General features: G+C 46.0%; 1 protein-coding gene across 1 annotated transcript in view; it reads left to right on the top strand.

The window, feature by feature from the left end:
* The window catches only part of LOC124133937 (sodium- and chloride-dependent glycine transporter 2-like), a 57,848-nt gene that overhangs the window by 37,540 nt on the left and 3,524 nt on the right, over positions 1 to 16,784 (top strand). Inside the window, exons 7-10 of the mRNA XM_046498528.2 lie at positions 5,299 to 5,423; positions 8,190 to 8,302; positions 15,058 to 15,186; positions 15,727 to 15,826. Of these exons, the coding sequence (XP_046354484.2) occupies positions 5,299 to 5,423; positions 8,190 to 8,302; positions 15,058 to 15,186; positions 15,727 to 15,826 (467 nt within the window). The remainder of the gene's footprint in view (positions 1 to 5,298; positions 5,424 to 8,189; positions 8,303 to 15,057; positions 15,187 to 15,726; positions 15,827 to 16,784) is intronic.

Raw genomic sequence — 16,784 nt, 5'->3', positions numbered from 1 at the left:
CAGGGTATAAACGAGTACCATCTTATAACGTCTTTTGGTATGACGCGGCCGGGGATCGAACCCCGGACCTTCCGCACTCCGGGCGGACGCTCTACCACTAAGACCACGGAGGCGGTAAAGAGGCCTGTATACGGTATGCAGTCTGTTAACGAAGTTTTACAATTTCTATTTTGAAAAAGACAGTTGTGACAGGGATGATTCTATGGTAGCTGTAGCAGACAGATTGACAGTCGTTGTCGACGGAGTTCACTGCATAACTAGGTTATTTGAACGACAGTGGCCTTGTAGAATGCTACTATACTTTAAGGATTTTCTTGACGGACGTAATTCAAATTCCTTCCACACTGACACCACATCAAAGTTATTTGTGTACCGATTACATAACTTTTACTGACAGGGTGGGGAAATGGGGTGGTAGTTCACGCGAAACGGACGACACTGTCTGTGTCTGCTGGTCTGTGCCTTTGATAGCTCCTCCTAACATACCTGTAATAGAATGAACCAGTAAACGATGATACACATCAAGATCCCGGAGAAATAACAAGATTCGATCTTGTTGTATATCAAGGCACCAATTCTTCTTTCATAATCGTTTTGTATAATATACCCACAGTTAACGAAAATATGTAATACATGTATCTACCAAAATATATATACAGGTTGGGTATTTGCCCACGTCAACACCTGCAAGGCTGTTTTTTCAGGCATGGTGTGGTAGATTGTAACTGAAAAAGAGCAGGTATTGTAGACTCACCTGTAAATTAGGCCGACTCTGTTATTAGACACAACTTCCTCTTAGGTGAGTGACATTGTTGTTCAAGTGTAAGCTGACCTTATTATAAGAAATGGTTTTACTGAAGGTATTAGTCAATCCACATATGCAGATAACACACCTCCAGTGGGTGCTGGTCTGTCTTTCTCGATTTCGGTTGCATAGATATCCACCCTGAAGAATCTGAGGTGTGCCTCTCTGTGACATAATATATTCCACTTTCCTTAACCCAGCCATTCTGATAAGGCTTCCATGATTTGCCAGTAATTATATTAATATCACAGTTGGTTAAACTGAGTAGACTCTGACAAATTGATAGTAAAAGATTAATTGTTTTATATTAAGAATGTTATTATAACAAGCAGCTAAGTGCAAGTGTAATTTGAGTAGTAGTCTAGTTGAGAAGTTCTTCATTTTCCACAAGCTTTAAAGATCAAACACTACATATTGGATTAACATAATAACTTATAATCAGAGTACAACATGCAACTGGAGTAGCAACTGGAGAAGCAATCTAGTAAATAACTATAACAATAAATAAGTAGAAAATAAGTAGAGAAAGATGAAACAATGAACCCTAAGACATGCCTAATTTGTTCACTGAGTAGGACTGTACCATTGTTGTGGGTACTGCCCTAATTAATCCCCTACTTCAGTGTCTAACATCTGGCTGTCTAACAACTGGCTGTCTAACAACTGGCTGTCTAACATCTGGCTGTCTAACATCTGGCTGTCTAACAACTGGCTGTCTAACAACTGGCTGTCTAACATCTGGCTGTCTAACAACTGGCTGTCTAACAACTGGCTGTCTAACATCTGGCTGTCTAACAACTGGCTGTCTAACAACTGGCTGTCTAACATCTGGCTGTCTAACAACTGGCTGTCTAACAACTGGCTGTCTAACATCTGGCTGTCTAACAACTGGCTGTCTAACATCTGGCTGTCTAACAACTGGCTGTCTAACAACTGGCTGTCTAACATCTGGCTGTCTAACAACTGGCTGTCTAACAACTGGCTGTCTAACATCTGTCTGTCTAACAACTGGCTGTCTAACAGCTGGCTGTCTAACATCTGGCTGTCTAACAACTGGCTGTCTAACAACTGGCTGTCTAACAACTGGCTGTCTAACAGCTGGCTGTCTAACATCTGGCTGTCTAACAACTGGCTGTCTAACAGCTGGCTGTCTAACATCTGGCAGTCTAACATCTGGCTGTCTAACATCTGGCTGTCTAACATCTGGCTGTCTAACAACTGGCTGTCTAACATCTGGCTGTCTAACATCTGGCTGTCTAACATCTGGCTGTCTAACATCTGGCTGTCTAACAACTGGCTGTCTAACAACTGGCTGTCTAACATCTGGCTGTCTAACATCTGGCTGTCTTACATCTTGCTGTCTAACAACTGGCTGTCTAACATCTGGCTTTCTAACTAATGGGAGATAATCAGAGAGATGGTTATAATGAATTGAGATTACTAACATCGTGTACGTGTATTTGTGAACAAATTAAAAAATCGAAAACAAAATTTAAAACCTTTATACAGTATCTCCTCTGAAGGATCTCACTTACGGATTAGACATTATACAACGTACTAGTGAGAATATGGAAAGTGTCATAAGAAGGCTGTTGTTGTTTTCTGAACTGTATTTTAATTTACTGTTCCCACCTTCAAATCAAAAGTGGCAATGCATTTAAAAGTTGCATTCGTGTCCCAATATTCACGCAATTTTGCACCAATCGGCTGAATATCATATCACTATTTTTCGAACATCCCCGCATCCAAACACTACCGATGTACATGATATATACCTTCAATGTAAAGTTCTACATACGAAAACGCAAACCCCGGTGTACTTGTTGTTGGAGTTTGTTGTCACCTGTGTCTGTGACTCGGTTACAAATGATAGTGTACAACTTCTCCAGCACAATGAACATGGGTCGAAGTTAAAGGTCATATAAGGGAGGTGATGATAACTGAATCACAAAACAAGTTCCAAGGCTTAATATAAATGGGGGATTGTGAAAGTTTAGATTTTTCACAGGCGTGTAATAACTACCTGCATAGGTTCACATCGTACTCACACAGGACATAAAACAGTGTTCAGCGTGACAAAATAATGCTTCAACTCCCACCCCATGATTCACGAAAACATTACTTGAATGCGCTGTTAAATATATAGAAAAAAACACAAAGATTAATTGTCTGTCCCTTGTATACAGCTTAATAGACAATATGTGAAATATGTGAGATATGAGCGACTGAATGTAATACCCTGACCTGGTATCACAACGCACAGGGCATCTTCAGTCATAACATATATTGTTTATTGGCACACGTGACCAAATAATAGTGAAAAGGGTAAGTCAAGGTTTAGGAAACTAATGACGACAGTTGATGTACATAACACATTAATTACAAACTGATACAGCATAATTAGATGTCTTGCTGACCGTCTGTCTGATTGCAATACCCTGCACAGTGTGTGTAAAACGACAGTGTCGTCCGTTTCGCGTGAACTACCACCCCATTTCCCCACCCTGTCAGTAAAAGTTATGTAATCGGTACATAAATAACTTTGATGTGGTGTCAGTGTGGAAGGAATTTGAATTACGTTCGTCAAGAAAATCATCAAAGTATAGTAGCATCCTACAAGGCAACTGTCGTTCAAATAACCTAGTGATGCAGTCAACTCTCGTCGACAACGACTGTCAATCTGTCTGCTACAGCTACCATAGAATCATCCCTGTCACAACTGTCATTTAACTGTCTTTTTCAAAATAGAAATTGTAAAACTTCGTTAACAGACTGCATACCGTATACAGGCCTCTTTACCGCCTCCGTGGTCTTAGTTGTAGAGCGTCCGCCCGGAGTGCGGAAGGTCCGGGGTTCGATCCCCGGCCGCGTCATACCAAAAGACGTTATAAGATGGTACTCGTTTATACCCTGTCTGGCGCTCGGCATGAAAGGGCTAAACCAAGGACTGGTCGGCTCGGAGTCACTCTATACAGTGTCTGAGAGGGGTATTCATGTTAAAGTGCGGCATGGTATCTCAGTGAGCTAGCACTATAAATCGACATTAGTACAAGCAGACACACACATTTGCATGCTCAAGACATAAAAGATTAAAAATATGCCTTGGCATCAATCTGTTGTATATCAGATAATGGTTATGATCTGAAATGTTATAACGTACACACGTTTAATTAACGTCATGTTCTACGGCTACATCACAATATTAATGACACTTAGCATATGTTACACACAAAAGATCAATATCTAATAATTGGTTTTGACGTTAATAACGTGGGAATTGAAGTATAGAAGTCAAATGCAAATGCGTATACAAATTGATTATAATGTATTATGAATTTTGAAAAATGAACATTTTATTATAATGTATTATGAATTTTGAATAATATCGTAATCGTAATTAAATATTTATCTCTATTCGTGTTTCTTGGGTTGTTCCATTGTATGAAATAGGTAACAGACTAGGGATTAGCAGTGCCATGGACCGTGAACTTTGTTGTCTTAAGCTGTGGGGAAATGGGATGTAGGGGTTTTGGGAGGTTACCCGGTGAACATGTTTGGAGAGTATTGCCATGGCCCGCCACGCGTTGACGGCGTGATAGTCCCATAAAACTCCTAATTAGCGCCATAAAGCAATAAAATAGTTTTCGCTGAAATGCACGGATATCCGCGGATTATCCGCGAATTATTTGCAACTTATCCGCGGAATATCCGCCGAGTATTCGCAATTTTACTGCAGAACACGAAAACGAACTTTTGCGTCGTAGTGTATGAGGTCTCACTGAGTAACGATGTCAGGTATATGGGGTTAAACAGATTAAATAGGTCCGACAACTAGGAAGCACGTTACACTAAGTAAAACAGGGCTGATGTTGGAGGTTTGTTCAGAGTAACGATGTCTGGTATATGGGGTTTCACTGAGTAACGATGTCCGGTATATGGGGTTTCACTGAGTAACAATGTCCGGTATATGGGGGACTCACTGAGTAACGATGCCCGGTATATGAGGTTGCACAGAGTAAGGATCTCCGGCATATGAGGCCTCACTGAGTAACGATGTCAGGTATGCATATGGGGTTAAACAGATTAAATTGGTCAGACAACTAGGAAGCACATTACACTAAGAATGTCCGAAAGAGTAAAAAGGGCGATGTTGGAGGTTGTCCAGAGTAAAGGGGAGCGGTATACGTGGTCGTCCAGAGTAAAGAGGGACGGTGTATGAGATTGTCCAGAGTAAAGAGGGCCGTTATATGAAGTTGCACTGGGTTCAAAGGGCAGATAAATGAAGTTGTCTAGAGTCAAGAGCCAATACTATCCATGACCAGAGCTATGTCATCTCCATTCAACTCGCTGGAAACAACGTCAGATTCGTGAGTGAAAAGGACGATTTTATTGATTTGTTGGATCCAAACACGAATGCAAGTAAATGCAATGACGACATTATTACGAACTGTCGTTTTTTTTATCAAATAATTGTAGTGCTGGGTTTTTTTCAGAGATGCGGTTCTGATCACGTTTGTCAGCGAGGGGACCAGCATGTTTGGAGGCCTGGTTGTCTTTACAGTCATTGGTTTCATGGCGCACGAAGCCAATGTCCCAGTCTCGGAGGTAGTGTCGTCAGGTAATGCGCAATGACAGAGATAGACAGCACACCAGGGCCCACTTGCACAAAGCGATCTTAGCGCTACAACTACCATAAGCCTATGTTAAAGCATGGGAGTTACGATCATCTTAGCGCTAAGATCGCTTTGTGCAAGTGGGCCCTGAACTCGGGGCTACTCGACTTACTCTGCCACCTACATAATACACAAGTGTTGATTTCACTTAAATCCGTGTAACGCCAGATCCCGCCGCATAAAGAAATAGTGCTGGTCGAGACGAGGTGAACCGAGTGCTCTCAGTGGGGTTAGGGAGGAAAGACTGCTTCATACACGTGTAGGTCTTGACGCTTTAGTCATATGATTGCATTAATCATTGTTAGGTAGGAATCAAGCATTACACTGGAAAAAAACGAATGCATAGCATGTTTAAGAGTTCATGCGGATCTCGGCAGAAACTCCATTGTAATTATCGGATGTTTTTCCGCGCAAAGTTTCATGAAAAAATATTGAACGGTTTATGAGTTATGTTCGATAAACGAACCTAGGCCTACCCTCACAGAACCTAAGCCCATCTTGTTCCCATGGAAACGTAAAAGATACAAATTTCTAAAATTTCTAAATAACAAAAGGCACCAGTTCAGCATGTACCTGACAGACCTGCAAAGTTTGATGAAAAAATATTGAACGGTTTATGAGTTATGCTCCGGAAACGAACCCTACCCTCACAGAACCTAAGTCCATTTTGTTGCCATGGAAACGTAAAAAATAAAAAAATCTAAATAGCAAAAGGCACCATTTCAGCATGTACTTGACAGACCTGCAAAGTTTCATGAAAAATATTGGAGTTATGCTCCGGAAACGAAACGTGACGGACGGACGGAGCCCGTTTCTATATCCCCGCCAACTTTGTTTGGCGGGGGATAATTGAGGTGAGTTTCAGGTCTGTTAAAGGGTCATGGCGCAGTGAGGTTATCAGCTTGCCTATTTGTCTTTTCTGTGTTTAGGGTTATTGTCAACGTGCATGTTGACGGAGAATTGGCTCTTTGGGGAATCAAGGACAAAATCGATATCACTGTCCCGGAACGTTTTATGCACAACATGTAAACAATAAACAACGAATACACAATGAGCGGAATACCTTTTCTGACAACACAAACACAGCGATGAGCGGACCTTCCAGCTCAGGCATACATGAGGTGAGCGGAGCTCTAGCCTCAACCTCAGGACGTTTCCGACGAGCCACACATCCTGCTCGAGGTCGTCCCTACACCAGCTCTCGCAATACCAAGCTGACTAACAGAGAGAGAGAGAGTTTTAGAGATTTTACGACCGCTTCAGCCATCGGCTATGCTGACTAACAGTGTAATGGTAACACATAAATAGTAATGAACAACAATGGACAGACGAAGAGACAATGACGATGTTCTGGTCATGGGACTTGTGGGGATTAATGTCATAATATAAATAACAGTAAATAAGGTGAGGTGAGGTGAAATGGGGTTTAACGTCGCGTCCAAGATTATTGCACTTATATAGCGTCGTGCATGCCGATTTATAGTGCTAGCACACTGAGATACCATGAGGCAGTTTAACATGAATACCCCACTCAGACACAGTATACTGACTCCGAGCCGACCAGTCCTTGTTTTAACCCTTTCATGCCGAGCGCCAGACAGGGTAACAACAAGTACCATCTTTTAACGTCTTTTGGTATGACGCGGCCGGGGATCGACCCCTGGACCTTCCGCTCTCCGGGCGGACGCTCTACCATTAGACCACGGAGGCGGTCAACAGTAAATAATGGGAAGTAATACAGTAGACCACGGTGGCTGACAGTCACTATACAATGAAATGTTTTGAGGATTACAACGGGGATTAGCGTCTTATAAATAATACATGTCATGGCTACAGGGTAATTAGCCTTTGGAATCAAATGTTCTTCAGACAATGGTTGTCCCAAATCAGTCGCTATGACAGTATTACTAGCACAATCACCATATTTTAAAAAGTGGACACATATTTTACAATATTTAGAGAAGAATGGACCGTAAATGCTATCAAATGAAAGGTCATAGATTCTTCATGGTCCTAGGTAGCAAATTCCCAATCAAGTGAGTGAGTGAGTATGGTTTTACGCCGCTTTTAGCAATATTCCAGCAATATCAAGGCGGGGGACACCAGAAATTGGCTTCACACATTGTACCCATGTCGGGAATCGACCCCCGGTCTTCGGCGTGACGAGCGAACGCTTTAACCAATAGGCCACCCGACCGCCAATCAAGAACCTGCTTCAGGGTTAGTTAGTAAATATAACTGCGGCACTGCTCTGAAGCAAATGCCAGCACAAGGCGGTCATTGGATGATTTAACCTCCATCAATGTAGACATCCCCTCTACAAATTAATAGGCATGGGCATCATTGGCTTCACCTCACGGTTGCGAGATATAATTATACATACGTATATTGTTAAATAATAAACCAAAAAAGTTGAAAAGGCTAGGTTTGAATATCAACCTCATCGGTAATTGTTTTGTCAAATCTCTCAGTTCTCCAGAAAAAAATAAGTGGCTCAAAACATTGTCATCAATCAAGTCTTTCCTCGCTTTATAGAAAGGTAAGTTTCAGTACCTACATGTATGATGTAACATGTGTGTACTACATGGACAGTCACAATAAGAACCTCCAGCTTGTGAATAATCAGGTGCTGTATTCGTAGACAGCATTCCTAACAATTAAGATCATCCTTCAGCCCCTCGCCATGGCGTGAACTACCCTTGCTGTTGCAGGTCCGGGGCTTGGCTTTGTGACATACCCAGAAGCTCTGTCTCGTCTACCCGTCCCGCAGTTGTGGAGCTTTGTGTTCTCTCTCATGTTGATCGCACTCATGTTAGATACAGTGGTACGTCGGTCTGTCTCCGTGTCTCTGTCGCCCTGTAGCCATCTGTTTGTCTCTGTGTCTCTGTCGCCCTGTAGCCATCTGTTTGTCTCTCTGTCTCTGTCTCCCTGTCGCCATATGATTGTCTCTGTGTCTCTGTCTCCCTGTCGCCATATGTTTGTCTCCGTGTCTCTGTCTACCTGTCGCCATCTGTTTGTCTCTCTGTCTCTGTCTCCCTGTCGCCATGTGCTTGTCTCTCTGTCTCTGTCTCCCTGTCGCCATATGCTTGTCTCTCTGTCTCTGTCTCCCTGTCGCCATATGTTTGTCTCTGTGTCTCTGTCTCCCTGTCGCCATATGCTTGTCTCTGTGTCTCTGTCTCCCTGTCGCCATATGTTTGTCTCTCTGTCTCTGTCTCCCTGTCGCCATATGTTTGTCTCTGTGTCTCTGTCTCCCTGTCGCCATATGTTTGTCTCTGTGTCTCTGTCTCCCTGTCGCCATATGTTTGTCTCTGTGTCTCTGTCTCCCTGTCGCCATATGTTTGTCTCTCTGTCTCTGTCTCCCTGTCGACATATGTTTGTCTCTGTGTCTCTGTCTCCCTGTCGCCATATGTTTGTCTCTGTGTCTCTGTCTCCCTGTCGCCATATGCTTGTCTCTCTGTCTCTGTCTCCCTGTCGCCATATGTTTGTCTCTCTGTCTCTGTCTCCCTGTCGCCATATGTTTGTCTCTGTGTCTCTGTCTCCCTGTCGCCATATGTTTGTCTCTGTGTCTCTGTCTCCCTGTCGACATATGTTTGTCTCCGTGTCTCTGTCTCCCTGTCGCCATATGTTTGTCTCTGTGTCTCTGTCTCCCTGTCACCATATGCTTGTCTCTGTGTCTCTGTCTCCCTGTCGACATATGCTTGTCTCTGTGTCTCTGTCTCCCTGTCGACATATGTTTGTCTCTGTGTCTCTGTCTCCCTGTCGCCATATGCTTGTCTCTCTGTCTCTGTCTCCCTGTCGCCATTTGTTTGTCTCCGTGTCTCTGTCTCCCTGTCGCCATATGTTTGTCTCTGTGTCTCTGTCTCCCTGTCGACATATGCTTGTCTCCGTGTCTCTGTCTCCCTGTCGACATATGCTTGTCTCTCTGTCTCTGTCTCCCTGTCGACATATGCTTGTCTCTGTGTCTCTGTCTCCCTGTCGCCATATGCTTGTCTCTCTGTCTCTGTCTCCCTGTCGACATATGCTTGTCTCTGTGTCTCTGTCTCCCTGTCGCCATCTGTTTGTCTCTGTGTCTCTGTCTCCCTGTCGCCATATGTTTGTCTCTCTGTCTCTGTCTCCCTGTCGACATATGCTTGTCTCTGTGTCTCTGTCTCCCTGTCGCCATATGTTTGTCTCTGTGTCTCTGTCTCCCTGTCGACGTATGCTTGTCTCTGTGTCTCTGTCTCCCTGTCGCCATATGCTTGTCTCTGTGTCTCTGTCTCCCTGTCGCCATATGCTTGTCTCTCTGTCTCTGTCTCCCTGTCGCCATATGCTTGTCTCTGTGTCTCTGTCTCCCTGTCGCCATCTGTTTGTCTCTCTGTCTCTGTCTCCCTGTCGCCATGTGCTTGTCTCTCTGTCTCTGTCTCCCTGTCGCCATATGCTTGTCTCTCTGTCTCTGTCTCCCTGTCGCCATATGCTTTTCTCTCTGTCTCTGTCTCCCTGTCGCCATATGCTTGTCTCCGTGTCTCTGTCTCCCTGTCGCCATATGCTTGTCTCTCTGTCTCTGTCTCCCTGTCGCCATGTGCTTGTCTCTGTGTCTCTGTCTCCCTGTCGCCATATGATTGTCTCTGTGTCTCTGTCTCCCTGTCGCCATCTGTTTGTCTCTCTGTCTCTGTCTCCCTGTCGCCATGTGCTTGTCTCTCTGTCTCTGTCTCCCTGTCGCCATATGCTTGTCTCTCTGTCTCTGTCTCCCTGTCGCCATATGCTTTTCTCTCTGTCTCTGTCTCCCTGTCGCCATATGCTTGTCTCCGTGTCTCTGTCTCCCTGTCGCCATATGCTTGTCTCTGTGTCTCTGTCTCCCTGTCGACATATGCTTGTCTCTGTGTCTCTGTCTCCCTGTCGCCATATGCTTGTCTCTCTGTCTCTGTCTCCCTGTCGCCATATGTTTGTCTCTCTGTCTCTGTCTCCCTGTCGCCATATGTTTGTCTCTGTGTCTCTGTCTCCCTGTCGCCATATGTTTGTCTCTGTGTCTCTGTCTCCCTGTCGACATATGTTTGTCTCCGTGTCTCTGTCTCCCTGTCGCCATATGTTTGTCTCTGTGTCTCTGTCTCCCTGTCACCATATGCTTGTCTCTGTGTCTCTGTCTCCCTGTCGACATATGCTTGTCTCTGTGTCTCTGTCTCCCTGTCGACATATGTTTGTCTCTGTGTCTCTGTCTCCCTGTCGCCATATGCTTGTCTCTCTGTCTCTGTCTCCCTGTCGCCATTTGTTTGTCTCCGTGTCTCTGTCTCCCTGTCGCCATATGTTTGTCTCTGTGTCTCTGTCTCCCTGTCGACATATGCTTGTCTCCGTGTCTCTGTCTCCCTGTCGACATATGCTTGTCTCTCTGTCTCTGTCTCCCTGTCGACATATGCTTGTCTCTGTGTCTCTGTCTCCCTGTCGCCATATGCTTGTCTCTCTGTCTCTGTCTCCCTGTCGACATATGCTTGTCTCTGTGTCTCTGTCTCCCTGTCGCCATCTGTTTGTCTCTGTGTCTCTGTCTCCCTGTCGCCATATGTTTGTCTCTCTGTCTCTGTCTCCCTGTCGACATATGCTTGTCTCTGTGTCTCTGTCTCCCTGTCGCCATATGTTTGTCTCTGTGTCTCTGTCTCCCTGTCGACGTATGCTTGTCTCTGTGTCTCTGTCTCCCTGTCGCCATATGCTTGTCTCTGTGTCTCTGTCTCCCTGTCGCCATATGCTTGTCTCTCTGTCTCTGTCTCCCTGTCGCCATATGCTTGTCTCTGTGTCTCTGTCTCCCTGTCGCCATCTGTTTGTCTCTCTGTCTCTGTCTCCCTGTCGCCATGTGCTTGTCTCTCTGTCTCTGTCTCCCTGTCGCCATATGCTTGTCTCTCTGTCTCTGTCTCCCTGTCGCCATATGCTTTTCTCTCTGTCTCTGTCTCCCTGTCGCCATATGCTTGTCTCCGTGTCTCTGTCTCCCTGTCGCCATATGCTTGTCTCTCTGTCTCTGTCTCCCTGTCGCCATGTGCTTGTCTCTGTGTCTCTGTCTCCCTGTCGCCATATGATTGTCTCTGTGTCTCTGTCTCCCTGTCGCCATCTGTTTGTCTCTCTGTCTCTGTCTCCCTGTCGCCATGTGCTTGTCTCTCTGTCTCTGTCTCCCTGTCGCCATATGCTTGTCTCTCTGTCTCTGTCTCCCTGTCGCCATATGCTTTTCTCTCTGTCTCTGTCTCCCTGTCGCCATATGCTTGTCTCCGTGTCTCTGTCTCCCTGTCGCCATATGCTTGTCTCTGTGTCTCTGTCTCCCTGTCGACATATGCTTGTCTCTGTGTCTCTGTCTCCCTGTCGCCATATGCTTGTCTCTCTGTCTCTGTCTCCCTGTCGCCATATGTTTGTCTCTGTGTCTCTGTCTCCCTGTCCCCATATGTTTGTCTCCGTGTCTCTGTCTCCCTGTCGCCATATGCTTGTCTCTGTGTCTCTGTCTCCCTGTCGCCATATGTTTGTCTCTCTGTCTCTGTCTCCCTGTCGACATATGCTTGTCTCTGTGTCTCTGTCTCCCTGTCGCCATATGTTTGTCTCTGTGTCTCTGTCTCCCTGTCGCCATGTGCTTGTCTCTCTGTCTCTGTCTCCCTGTCGCCATATGTTTGTCTCTGTGTCTCTGTCTCCCTGTCGCCATGTGCTTGTCTCTCTGTCTCTGTCTCCCTGTCGCCATATGTTTGTCTCTCTGTCTCTGTCTCCCTGTCGCCATATGCTTGTCTCTCTGTCTCTGTCTCCCTGTCGCCATATGCTTGTCTCTGTGTCTCTGTCTCCCTATCGCCATATGTTTGTCTCTGTGTCTCTGTCTCCCTGTCGCCATGTGCTTGTCTCTCTGTCTCTGTCTCCCTGTCGCCATATGTTTGTCTCTGTGTCTCTGTCTCCCTGTCGCCATATTCTTGTCTCTCTGTCTCTGTCTCCCTGTCGCCATATGCTTGTCTCTCTGTCTCTGTCTCCCTGTCGCCATATGCTTGTCTCTCTGTCTCTGTCTCCCTGTCGCCATATGCTTGTCTCTCTGTCTCTGTCTCCCTGTCGCCATATGTTTGTCTCTGTGTCTCTGTCTCCCTGTCGCCATATGCATGTCTCTCTGTCTCTGTCTCCCTGTCGCCATATGCTTGTCTCCGTGTCTCTGTCTCCCTGTCGCCATATGCTTGTCTCTCTGTCTCTGTCTCCCTGTCGCCATATGCATGTCTCTCTGTCTCTGTCTCCCTGTCGCCATATGTTTGTCTCTCTGTCTCTGTCTCCCTGTCGCCATATGCTTGTCTCTCTGTCTCTGTCTCCCTGTCGCCATATGCTTGTCTCTCTGTCTCTGTCTCCCTGTCGCCATATGCATGTCTCTCTGTCTCTGTCTCCCTGTCGCCATATGCTTGTCTCTCTGTCTCTGTCTCCCTGTCGCCATATGTTTGTCTCCGTGTCTCTGTCTCCCTGTCGCCATATGCTTGTCTCTCTGTCTCTGTCTCCCTGTCGCCATATGCTTGTCTCTCTGTCTCTGTCTCCCTGTCGCCATATGCATGTCTCTCTGTCTCTGTCTCCATATGCTTGTCTCCGTGTCTCTGTCTCCCTGTCGCCATATGCTTGTCTCTCTGTCTCTGTCTCCCTGTCGCCATATGCATGTCTCTCTGTCTCTGTCTCCCTGTCGCCATATGTTTGTCTCTCTGTCTCTGTCTCCCTGTCGCCATATGTTTGTCTCTGTGTCTCTGTCTCCCTGTCGCCATATGTTTGTCTCTGTGTCTCTGTCTCCCTGTCGCCATATGTTTGTCTCTCTGTCTCTGTCTCCCTGTCGCCATATGTTTGTCTCTGTCTCCCTGTCGCCATATGTTTGTCTCTGTGTCTCTGTCTCCCTGTCGCCATATGCTTGTCTCTCTGTCTCTGTCTCCCTGTCGCCATATGTTTGTCTCTGTGTCTCTGTCTCCCTGTCGCCATATGTTTGTCTCTGTGTCTCTGTCTCCCTGTCGCCATATGCATGTCTCTCTGTCTCTGTCTCCCTGTCGCCATATGTTTGTCTCTGTGTCTCTGTCTCCCTGTCGCCATATGCATGTCTCTCTGTCTCTGTCTCCCTGTCCCCATATGTTTGTCTCTGTGTCTCTGTCTCCCTGTCGCCATATGCTTGTCTCTGTGTCTCTGTCTCCCTGTCGCCATATGCTTGTCTCTGTGTCTCTGTCTCCCTGTCGCCATATGTTTGTCTCCGTGTCTCTGTCTCCCTGTCGACATGTGCTTGTCTCTGTGTCTCTGTCTCCCTGTCGCCATATGCTTGTCTCTCTGTCTCTGTCTCCCTGTCGACATATGCTTGTCTCTGTGTCTCTGTCTCCCTGTCGCCATATGTTTGTCTCTCTGTCTCTGTCTCCCTGTCGCCATATGTTTGTCTCTCTGTCTCTGTCTCCCTGTCGCCATATGCTTGTCTCTGTGTCTCTGTCTCCCTGTCGACATGTGCTTGTCTCTGTGTCTCTGTCTCCCTGTCGCCATATGCTTGTCTCTCTGTCTCTGTCTCCCTGTCGACATATGCTTGTCTCTGTGTCTCTGTCTCCCTGTCGCCATATGTTTGTCTCCGTGTCTCTGTCTCCCTGTCGCCATATGTTTGTCTCTGTGTCTCTGTCTCCCTGTCGCCATATGCTTTTCTCTCTGTCTCTGTCTCCCTGTCGCCATATGCTTGTCTCTCTGTCTCTGTCTCCCTGTCGCCATATGCTTGTCTCTGTGTCTCTGTCTCCCTGTCGCCATATGCATGTCTCTCTGTCTCTGTCTCCCTGTCGCCATATGCTTGTCTCTCTGTCTCTGTCTCCCTGTCGCCATATGCTTGTCTCCGTGTCTCTGTCTCCCTGTCGCCATATGCTTGTCTCTCTGTCTCTGTCTCCCTGTCGCCATATGCTTGTCTCTCTGTCTCTGTCTCCCTGTCGCCATATGCTTGTCTCTCTGTCTCTGTCTCCCTGTCGCCATATGCTTGTCTCTCTGTCTCTGTCTCCCTGTCGCCATATGTTTGTCTCTCTGTCTCTGTCTCCCTGTCGCCATATGCATGTCTCTCTGTCTCTGTCTCCCTGTCGCCATATGCTTTTTTTCTGTCTCTGTCTCCCTGTCGCCATATGCTTGTCTCTCTGTCTCTGTCTCCCTGTCGCCATATGCTTGTCTCTCTGTCTCTGTCTCCCTGTGGCCATATGCTTGTCTCTCTGTCTCTGTCTCCCTGTCGCCATATGCATGTCTCTCTGTCTCTGTCTCTGTCTCCCTGTCGCCATATGCTTGTCTCTCTGTCTCTGTCTCCCTGTCGCCATATGCTTGTCTCTCTGTCTGTCTAGGGCCAACTGAATACTGACATTAACTGTCTCTGTAGGGTCCATCATGACATGCTCCAATCGACATCTTAACATATGAATGCGCTTGCATGAATACTGCTAATGCAGTGTCGTTGGAATGAAACTCCAATCGCTTTTAACTCTAAGTACAACTGTGTTTCTCTTTACCTGAATATGTTCGTGTTTGCATTAAATTCCTGATAACGTGTGTGTACACATTTTGTGTTATTATAGTTATGCATTCAGTAGATGTTTAGCCCTGTATGGTGAGTTTATCTTCCGCGTCATGCTGCAGTTTGCTACGGTGGAGACGGTGATGTCAGCCCTCTTTGACCAGTATCCGCGGCTGAGGGAGAAGCGAATCTATCTCACTGCAGGCTTCTGTATAGTCGCCTACTTTGTGGGGCTCGTCGTCACTACCAGGGTGAGATATACACACCAAACACACGTAACTGATATTTACAGTAGGTGTAATATGAACAACTAATCCCCGATCCAAAACTATTCTGACATTTACAGTAGGTGCAATATGAACAACTAATCCCCGATCCAAAACTATTCCGATATTTCCAGTTCGGTACCGGTGCAGTATGAACAACTAACCCCCGATCCAAAACTATTCTGATCTTTCCAGTCGGGTGCAATATGAACAACTTATCCCCGATCAAAAACTAGTCCCCGATCAAAAACTAGTCCCCGATCCAAAACTCGTCCGGTATTTGCAGTAGGGTGCAATATGAACAACTAGTCCCCGATCCAAAACTAGTCCGATATTTCCGGTAGGGTGCAATATGAACAACTAGTCCCCGATCCAAAACTAGTCCGATATTTGCAGTAGGGTGTAATATGAACAACGTAATTATAATCCCTCGTCCATATCTCAGGTTACACCATGTGAAGTAGCACCACACCACACCCACCCGTGCCCACTTGAAGTAGCCGGCCCTCACTGTTTGTGTTGCAGGCAGGGATGTACATATTCCAGCTGATCGACTGGTACTTCGCCTTCCTGGTGCTGCTTACAACAGCCTTCCTGGAGTGTGTCTGTGTGGCCTGGATATACGGTAGCTTTCTGACAATACTTACTGTTTTCATTTGATCCCATTTGTTTTATACCTAAACTGTGATACTCACCTTACTGTTTTACTGTCCTTTGTCAACAAGTATGATAATAATTATCTTGTTCTCATCGCGACATGACTGCAATATTGCCGATGCGATGTAAAATTTTAACTCATACAAGAGTTATACAATCAGAACATTTTGGGGCAATTTTCGTCTGAGACCAGATACTGCTGTCATCATTTAGAGTGAGTAAGTGAGTGAGTGGGTATGGTTTTACGCCGCGTTTAGCAATATGCCAGCAATATCACGACAAGGGACACCAGAAATGGTCTTCACACAATGTACCCATGTTGGGAATCGAACCCGGGTCTTCTGCGTGACGAGCGAACGCCTTTAACCACTTTAACCCGACCGCCCCATCATCATTTAGAGGTTGGAGTTCAAAGTAAAGATACCATATATGGTCGAACAGCTTCTTTATTACGATTAGGAGAAGTATAAACACAACGTCATACGTGTGTATTTGACTCTCATCCACGCCATGTACCACGTGCTTGATGACGTAGTTAAAGCCTACACCAAAAGGTCGCCCCTAGTTGTAAAAAGGTGAGTGAGTGACTATGCTTTTACGCTGCTCTTAGAACCCATCCCTGCAATACCTCGGCGCGGGACACCAGAAATAGGCTTCTCAAATTGTACCAATGATTGGAATCAAACCCGGGCCTTCGACGTGACGAGCGAACGCTTTAACCACTAGGCTACACCACCTCCCCAGGTGTAATAAAGGAAAAATAAGTTGTTCATCCTTATTTGTTATCCTTCCGCATATACATTACATTGAGATATGAGTGAGTGAGTATGGTTTTACGCCGCTTTTAGCAATATTCCAGCAATATCACGGCGGGGGACACAGAAATGGGCTTCACACATTGTACCCATGTCGGGAATCGAACCCGG

Source organism: Haliotis rufescens, unplaced genomic scaffold (assembly GCF_023055435.1).
Source record: "Haliotis rufescens isolate VD_foot unplaced genomic scaffold, xgHalRufe1.0.p SCAF_17, whole genome shotgun sequence".
In the NCBI taxonomy this organism is placed as follows: domain Eukaryota; kingdom Metazoa; phylum Mollusca; class Gastropoda; order Lepetellida; family Haliotidae; genus Haliotis; species Haliotis rufescens.
Note: the sequence above shows the minus strand (reverse complement) of the source record. Positions and strands in the feature narration are given on the sequence as shown.